Raw genomic sequence first — 9,562 nt, 5'->3', positions numbered from 1 at the left:
TTTTTTGCTTAGGTAATGGAGGTTATAAACCCAGCCACGTCGTGTGGTGAGCGAGCCCTAGGTTCATCTTCTCATTTAAAGCATCTATGGAACCTAGGATCCTAAAGACATTTGGGGCGCACCGGGTGGAGCTAATCTAAAGGCCCTAAGATAATCCCTAGTAAGCTTCCCACGGGGATTTTCATTCCCCTTCGATGAATGCAATCATCGGGATTACAACTTCCCCCGTTTTTCTTTTTGTATAATACTCTTCCTCGTTATAGCAACCTAATGGATACATCCGAGGGAATTTTGTACTTAACCTTAAACTGCTCTATTTTTTCGTTTGAATCCACCAGGGACGCAAATCTACCCATTCTTTTTGAAAAAGGGGTGTGAAGAAAACTAACTACGCCGAGGATGAAAGATACAGGAAAAGAGAAGATGGGAAGGAAAAGAAACAAAAGAAACAAAAAGCCGATACGCAGGAAAGAGTATTGAAGAACTTACTTTTAAAAAAGAAGAAAGCATGGTCACCTCGGACAGGGTACTTGATAGACAGAGAGAGAGTACGGGGAGATGGAAAGTGTGGCAGGTACGTTATGAGGTTTCTGTAGTGTGAAGAATTTTGAAGAAAATTAGTATTTATATGTCAAAAGGTGTTTTGAAGCGGGCGAATTCCCGCCTCAACACAGGAATCGCTATCGACCGTTGGATATGTGTCATATCAATGAAACGTGGGGGACATAGAAGCGCCAATAATTAATTTGGGGGCGTTTCGCATACCGAAGTATCTGGAACACGCGATGGGTAATTCAGAAGTTATTCCTGTCAGCAATACTCCAGGATTCTGCAGGGTAAAAAGGTCTTTTAAAGTCGAGATCCTATTTTCCTCCCGAGGTGAAAAAAATAAAGAATCTCGAGGGGCTATTGTAGGGGTATTGGGCCCAGTAATTTATGAAGGACGGCCCAACGAAGTCTTTTGGGCTAGAAACCCAAATCCGAAAACATCAAAATGATCGTGGAGTATTTAAATGTCCCAAAACGTCCGAGGAGTAGATTTGTCCTCGGAATGTTAAGCCGAGGACATAGGAAGAGAAATTTAGTGTCCCCGAGTTAGGTTATAAAGAGTCCTACAACTATGGGGATACACAGTATACGTGGAGGACAATAAGAAAGAGCGGTGGAATGTCTAAAGTAAAGCTGCTACCACCGCCCATACATTAAAAGCTCTGTAATTGATACGCTGACTGTATAGATGAAAGGATGGGACCTGAGCATAGAGCTTGGAACTTGGTCCCTAATCCCAGCGGGCTTTAGGGAAGAATGGATGGGACAAGTATCCAAAAATGAGGATCACAACCAGAAAGTGGAAGATGATGAAGAGAAGGAAAATAATATAAATAGAAGGGAAGGCATACGAAGAAGAGAGAGGCTTTTTAAGAAAGAAAAAGTGTATGATAATCAACATTTGTATCCAAACTTGAGAAATACTATTATAAACTATCCTCGGAAACAGTCCGAGGAGGAATTCTCAGTCTTACTCTTTGCAAATGATTCTTTGTTTTGTTCCATTTGGCCCAAAGCCCGTTCTTTTTGTAATTGTCTAAGTCATCCTTGAAGTCTAGATTACAAACCCATCCTCTACAAATTCATTGTGAAAAAAGGCCTTTCAAGCCCATTTCCTCCCAGTCATGGTTCTGGAATTTGAATTGTGTCCTTACAAAACCAATAGTATCACTTAAATAATAAAATGCAATATTTTTTTTTCATTGTTTTATTAAATGATATCCATTCCCGTTTAATATTTAAATATGAATTTAGACTTAACTAAGCCTTTTAAACATGAATAAACGCATGATTAATAAATAAAAAAACAAAACTAATAATATCACTTAAATAATAAAATGCAATTTTTTAATGTTTTATCAAATTATATCTATTCCCTTGCGGTAGCACGGGATACATACTAGTTTATTATAAAGGACAGATGCTGAGGAAAAGTTTTTTACTTCTGTTCATGGTCATTGAACACTTGCACGTCTGGTGATTTGGTTAAATATTGGTTATTTTTAAATTACTTATCTATATGGTGCATTATTCTAGTTTATAAGGAAAATGAGGAGAGAGTTTGATTTCTCTTCATATGAGAAGTGATTATATTTTCAGCTGTAGTTTCATACTCTAATTGACACTACCACACACGCTATTAGTCTGCGTGGTCTAGTTTACTATAACGGATAGATCCTGAGGTAAAGTTTTTCCTTTTGTTAATGGTCACTAGACACTTACATGTCTAATTTATCGTAGTGATATTTGTTACAATTTTTCAGTATTGTCATATAGTTGTCTCATCACATCACAATCCTTGGAAAGACATTAATTTTGAGTTACATTTGGGCACTTGTTGAAGAAACAGCATTTTGCAGCACTTCAGAGATTAGCCTAGCAGGCTAACATGTTTTATTTATCATATGTTGGAGACTTGTAGTCTGCCTGCCTCAATCCAACAAAAATTGCTTTCCTCTTCCTGCAAAATGAAATGAGTTTGCCCCCAAAACATATATTTGGTCAATAAATGTTGATTATATTGAAGTTTCATTGACATAGTCGAAAAGTCAACAAAGCTTTAGATTATATAGCAGAATGTTTCAGATTAAAGACATAATTTCCAACAGATTTTTTATACAACGGAAATGGCAATATGTCTGCCGACACTGCTGGTGGATCTTATGCCATCATTGTATTTTGTTTCCTCTTAGGTAAAACTGTTTTACAAATGGCCTCTACTTGTTCTTTGAAGCTGATTCTTCTCCCTGATATTCAGTTACCATTTCCAGTGGATTGCCTTTATTCTTATCCCGAGTGATATATCCTTAAGTCTGACTGAAACATAATTTATTTCAGGCATATTACATTTTGGGCTTATACTATGGTTTTGGTGGTACGTTTATCAATCCTGCTAGTGTAAGCTTTTTATTTATTTATTTATTTTTTAATGCTTTCCATTAAGTTGTCTTCCAGTTCCTGGGAGAAAATTATTTACATGGTGAATACGATGACGTTTTCAGGCCAAAAGTGTTTTCAAGATTTGAGGTTCTACAGAAGATAGTAAAGTACTATACCATTAATTGAACTATATGATGACGCTTCCGCATTCCGCATACCATTGCTGTAATTTCGCAACACCAGTTTGAAAACAAATCTCTATAAGGAGAGAACAGCGTCCTAGTTGTGCAATCAAACCTAATGAATGCCCTCGAGTTAGATTTTGTTTTAAAACCCCATTCATAAAAAATGTTACAAAGATGGTCTAAATTGTGCTCTCTTTATTTTGGAATGCTATTTTAATAGAATAGAAGGATTTGAAAATAATTCAATTTGGTTTTTGTGGTGCAATCACCTTGATAATGGTGGGAAAGAGACACAAAAGCACAATTTCAATCCTTTTTTTGTGTGTGGATAAGTTAAATATATATGTTTAGTCCTCTTTTTATGTTGATTTGTGTGATTATTGGATCTTCAGAAACGTGGGAGCAAATGAATTTACATATGATTGGTACGTAAGAAAAGGAAGGAAAGAATAAAACAAAAAAGATAAGATTTTGATTTTTTTGACTCAAGTTAGAAGTAAACCCAAAATAGTAATTTTGCCTTTCTTTAACCCAAGGGATTTAATAATGTGATGTATATATAATTTATTTCACATCATGAATAATTTTAAAAATTAATCTTTTTTTAAAGTGAACTAGGATTTGTTAAAGTGAACTTCGACGCTGTCCTCTTCACACACACGAACTTAGCTGGACTTGGGGTCATAGTTCGTGATTGGCGAGGTGCTAACCTTGGTGCTCTGTTCGTACCTGCTATGTTATCATCAACAGTTGCTGATATGGAAGCTCTCGCTTGTCTCAGAGCGGTCCAATTTGCTACCGAGCTTAATCTTCATCGAGTAATATTCGAAGGCGACTTGGCCACTATTATTTCTGCAATTGCCCAGGGGTCTTCAATACTATCTTCCTTTGGAAATATTTTAGATGACGTATGGCACTTACTGCCTAGGTTTTCATCCGTTATTTTCAGTCATGTAAACCGCTCTGGTAATATAGTAGCGGATGCCCTTGCAAAAAAGGCCTCTTCCATTGCTGGCTGCCACATTTGGATGGAAACCTTGCCTTTAGACATTGTTGTGTTGGTAGACTTTGATGTCCATTAAGTTATGGTTTGTTGCTTCAATAAAGTCCCAAGCTTGTGGTCTGGTTTCTTAAAAAAAAAAAAAAAACTTTTTTTTTTTAGAGAGAGTTTCAACTTATGACATTCGCTCCTGATGATAGCTCTTTATCATCAGACCAAGACACCAATCGATTTTTGGTGTAGGCGAGGATTGAACCTCAGATTTCTTATTCAACCATCAGAGACTTTACCAGTTGAGCTAGCTGGAACTCACAAAACTTTTTTTTTATAGAAAAAGTTTCAACCTATGGCGTCCGCTGACACCAATCAGTTTTTGGTGTAGGCAATGATTGAACCCTATATCTCTTATTCAACCATCAGAGACTTTACCAGTTGAGCTAACTGGAACCCACAAAACTTTTTTTGTGAGAGAGAGTTTCAACCTATAACGTCCGCTCCTAATGAGCACTTTTTGTCATTAGACCAAGACACCAATCAGTCTTAGTGTAGGCGAAGATTGAACCCCAAACCTCTTATTCAACTATTAGAGATTTTACCAGTTAAGCTAACTGGAACCTACATTTAAAAATTAATCTTATAATGCATATCATATGATTCAATTTATTAGGTTTTAATGAAAAAACTAACAATATATATATATACACACATATATATATATATATATTTTTTTTTTTTTTTTCTTTTTTCATCTTTGAGATTAATTCAAAGAGTCTTGAATCAACGTCTAAAGGTCAACTTATATAATATATAATAAAAGTTTGGCTAGAAGCATTGGCTATGCCAAATAGATGTACCAAATTGAAAATTTTTAGATAAGAAAATAGCTTATTTGTTTTTATCAACTACTATTAGTGTTTTTCCTTTTTTTTTTTTTTAAACTATAGTTAGTGTTTTAACAAAACATGCAAGCTACGCATATCAACTTTTTTTTTTAAAACATTTTCAACAGCTTAATTTTTTTTTATCAATAATATATATATTTTTGGTTCTATCCTATTTGATTTTACATTTGATTGATAATATTTTGATAGACACAATGGTATTTATGTTTTTTTTTTCCTTTTGCAGTAACTTCTATCCTACCTGATTTTATGTTTTATTGATATGTTATTAACATTTAATATATATATATATATATATATATATATATATATATATATAGAGAGAGAGAGAGAGAGAGTGAGAGAGAGAGAGAGAGCTCTTGAGTTTTTATCCAACCTATGTTCTAAAATTTGAAATGAAACAGCCACATTAGTATCAACTCAAAAATCGTATTCCCTCTAAATAACAAAACCACATAAGCGATAAAAAAATCATTCAAGATTCTCACCTGCAATTATATAGGGAAAACTGCTACTTAATGTAGTTTTTTTTTTTTTAATAATAAATTCAGATATATAAAAAGGTACTGTAAAAATGATTTTAAAAATTACATTGGACCAGCTGATTTAACTAATAAAAACTGGGAATTGGACCATTTTTCAGTTTTTTAACTGTTTCAATTTTTAAAACCATGCTCTCAACTCAAACTTATCTTTTCCTATTCTTAAATAAGTGCATCAAATTGACCAAAATAGACAAAATAGACTAAATTTGATCGAAATGGATCACCATGGGCTGAAGTAGACCAAATGGACAAAATTAGACCGAATTAACTGAATTAGACTGAACAAACTGAAAGCACCAAAGTGGACCAATTTGCTCCAAACTTGTTTGAAGTAATCTCCTCCAAACAGGTTACTATTTAAACAATTCATATGAATTATTAAAAAAGTCATGTGATTAAAACTACACATAAATAATCACCATTTAATGAGTTGGAGTACCAATAACTCTAAATTTGGATCTAAACTTTTTCAATTACAATACCATATAGGTTGATCCCTGGACCAACACTATTTTCGTTTTCCTGTAGGGACGATCATAATCAGATATCCATGTGAACTAATCATTTGTGTTCTCTCTCTCTCTAAAAAATTCAAGCTCTAATAAAATACAAATAATATTTCTAATAAAAAAAATGTAATTTATATTAATGTAATCTACAACACCAATATAAATAAATCCCTATAAGTAGAGAACACCCTCGAAGTTGTTTGATCAAACCTAATGAATGTCCTTGAGTTTGATCTCAAACAAAATGCTCTAATAATGGTCTAAATTGTGTTCTTTTTATTTTGAAATGAGTAATGCTAAAGACGCAAACTATGTTATAAAATTTTTACAAACTGCTGATGTGACTTTAACATTTTTCATATTAGAACTAGTAAGAATTTGTCACATTAATAGTTTGTAAAAATGTTGTAAAATAGTTTATAGCTGTAGTATTACTCTTCTATATATATATATATATATATATAAATTTCGTGCCCCGTTTAATTTATAATTTTGTTCCAAGTGAATTATTGAGTATAAAAATTGAAGAGCCCAAATCCAATTAGATTTTATTAGATTTCAGTTGGAATTCAATTTTCCGTCACATGTCCATCTAAGTTTTTAATTTTTGTGGCAAGTAAATTATTAGGTGCAAAAATCGAAGAATCTAAAAATCAATTATATTCTAAATCATATATATATATATATATATATATATATATATATATATATATATATATGTGGGGACTAAAAAGACCTAAGTAAGTATTTGGGCATTGGGCTTTGTTGATGGGCGCTAGTTTGTTTAGACTAAAAGCCTCCTAGAACCGTAACTGGGCCCATGATTCAAGAGTCCGAGGATCCGTCCGAGGACGAACATCTCCTCGGACAGACCCACGATGACCCTAGGACTCGCCAGAAAGATCAAGGCAGGGTTACGTAAAAATCGTTGGTTAAAAGGGGGACTTAGGCGCCCTCTAGACGCAACGGTGTGAGGGAAATATCTTATGAAAAGGCTGCCACCTCCACATTAAAGACCCTACACCTACCTCCCTGGCCGCATTAATGGGGGAGTGACCCCTGAACAGTAGAATTAAACTTTCCAGCTATTATAAAAAGACTTCAAGAAGGTGGTGGAGGAGAGGATTATTTTTGGGGGAGGAGCAGAAAAGAAACTAAGAACTGTAACTTTGGCATAAAAGAGAAGTAATATATAAATTGACCTCGGTTTACGTCCGAGGAGGTTCCTTTGTCATATTTGTTTATCATTTGCAAAGATTGTGACATTATAGCCTGCTTGTCACGTTTTCAATACCCCTAAACTAGATTGCAGGCCTATACTCTACAAATTTCATTATTTAAGGTTCATTGGGCCTAAGCCCACGTGTGTTTTTTAGGTCCAGGTACAATTGAGCGCTTACAATTGGCGCTGTCTGTGGGAATCTAGTGCGAAAGGGAACTGGAACACCATGGCAGGTTTAGGCTCACACCATGCAGAACGCCGGAGGGATCGAGAGGGTAGCGTTCACACCGAGTATCCTAGGATGAGTTGTGCTCATACTGGAGGCGCCAGTACCGCCCATGAAGATGGTTCTAAAGCCATGCAGAAGGAGATTGATCACCTTAAGAAGAAGCTACGCCGCGTCAGGCGCAAGCGTGCTTCACCCTCATCCAGTATCTCTTCCGGGAGATCCCAGGGAAGTAGTTAAAGCTCTAGGTCATGGTCGCCCCCCAGTAGAACGTCCTCTGGTGAAGAGGATGGCCTATCGGGTCGTAGGAGCAGGAAGCTCCCCTCCAGGGGCTTAGGGAATGATGCCATGAGTCGGGCGTTGCACCAGCTCTCCAAATCCTCATTCTCGTGCAGGATTGAGAATGGGAGGCTCCCCAGGAGATTAACCCAGCCCACCTTTACCATTTATAATGGTTGAACTGACCTGGTGGAACATATGAGCCACTTTAATCGAAGAATGGTTGTCCATTCTCACATTGAGACTTTGATGAGCAAAGTCTTCCCTTCTAGCCTGGGACCTGTTGCTATGAGGTGGTTCAACGGTCTCAAATTAGGGTCTATAAGTTCATTTGGGGAGCTGACTAGATTATTTGTGTCACGATTTATTACAAGCAGTAGAGTTCCTAGACCATTGGACTCACTATTGTCTATGGCTATGAAGGAGGGCAAGACGTTGAAAGCATACTATGACAGGTATTGAGAGATGTTTAATGAGATAGAGGAAGATTTTGATGAGGTGGCGATCAATACTTTTAAAGTGGGCCTTCCAACTGATCATGACTTGAGGAAGTCCTTGACCAAGAAACCCGTACGGAGTGTACGTCGCCTCATGGACCGTATTGAAGAATATAAAAGGGTTGAGGAAGACCAATAGCAGGGGAAGGGTAAGGCAAAGGTTATCCCGCAGAAGAGAAGGGATTTCAGGTCAGACAGGTATCACAACAGCAAGCCGAGAAGAGATTACTTCGGGCAGTCTAGCTCAGCGGCACCTCAGACAGTTAATACTGTGTTCCGAGAGCCGGTGCACCAGCTACTGGAGAAGGTCTGTAAGGAACTCTACCGCGGATGGCCGGTAAGATGGCGGGGGATCACCGCAAGAGGAATCGAATCTCTATTGTCAATACCATCAAGACGTGGGTCATGCTACCGAGGAGCGCTCGGACCCTGCGGAATCACTTGGAGCGAGCTTGTTAGCGAAGGAAAGTTAAAGCGACTTTGTACCAACCCGGCGGGCGGGCGGTCTCGCTCGAATAATCGAGAGGAATAACCCATCTCGGCCTCCGTTGGGAACGATCAACGTTATCTTCGGCTGCGCACAGCGGGGACGGGCTCGTATGTCCTACTAGGGTGATGGCAGTTTTGGACTCCCAAGCCGAGGTGGGGGGCTCCAAGCCGAAGAGATTGAAGCTAAATGTGCCCGTCTTGGGATTTTCAGAGGAAGATAAGATTGGGACCATCCAACCCCATGATGACGCCCTGGTGGTTACGCTGAGGATAGGGAATTACGATGTGAGAAGAGTAATGATTGATCAAGGCAGTGGCGCAAATATCATGTACCCTGATTTATTTAAGGGGCTAAAGTTGAAATTAGAGGACCTCACCCCTTACGACTCGCCGTTGATAAGTTTTGAAGGGAAAGCCGTTATACCTAAGGGACAAATTCGCTTACCCGTGCAATCTGGCTCCGCGACAGTCGAGGTGGATTTTATCGTGGTCGATGCATATTCTCCATACACAGCTATCCTTGCTCGGCCCTGGCTGCATGCTCTGGGAGCCGTTTCCTCCACCTTGCATGTTAAGGTGAAATTCCCTTCAGGAGAATGCATCGAAGAGATTCTCGGCAGCCAACTGATGGCCAGGCAGTGTATATCTGCTGTGGTGTTGCATCAGACCGGAGCGCAGTCCTCAACCTCAACTGAGAAAGATCTATAGCAATTAATGACTCTGGGTGCGCCCGATGCAGTGTCAGCTGAGGAGGCCGTATGCGAAGACCTTGAGAAGTTT

The 9,562-nt window shown here is 37.8% G+C and overlaps 1 protein-coding gene across 1 annotated transcript; it reads left to right on the top strand.

Annotated features, from left to right (window-relative positions):
• The first annotated feature begins 785 nt into the window (after positions 1-785).
• Positions 786-4,195, top strand: LOC142625333 (uncharacterized). Its single transcript, XM_075799011.1, has 2 exons — positions 786-844; positions 3,724-4,195. The coding sequence occupies exons 1-2, from the start codon at positions 786-788 to the stop codon at positions 4,193-4,195; spliced, it is 531 nt and encodes a 176-aa protein (XP_075655126.1).
• The last annotated feature ends 5,367 nt before the right edge of the window (positions 4,196-9,562 follow it).

This window comes from Castanea sativa, chromosome 2, assembly GCF_040712315.1.
Source record: "Castanea sativa cultivar Marrone di Chiusa Pesio chromosome 2, ASM4071231v1".
NCBI lineage: Eukaryota > Viridiplantae > Streptophyta > Magnoliopsida > Fagales > Fagaceae > Castanea > Castanea sativa.
Note: the sequence above shows the minus strand (reverse complement) of the source record. Positions and strands in the feature narration are given on the sequence as shown.

What these genes read in the sequence shown, in the direction of transcription:
- LOC142625333 (XM_075799011.1), top strand. Translation starts at nt 786, where the DNA reads ATGGGTAATTCAGAAGTTATTCCTGTCAGCAATACTCCAGGATTCTGC. An exon ending in GGATTCTGCAGGGTAAAAAG is followed by an intron (nt 845 to 3,723) that starts GTCTTTTAAAGT and finishes CTTTTTTTAAAG; the next exon opens with TGAACTAGGATTTGTTAAAG.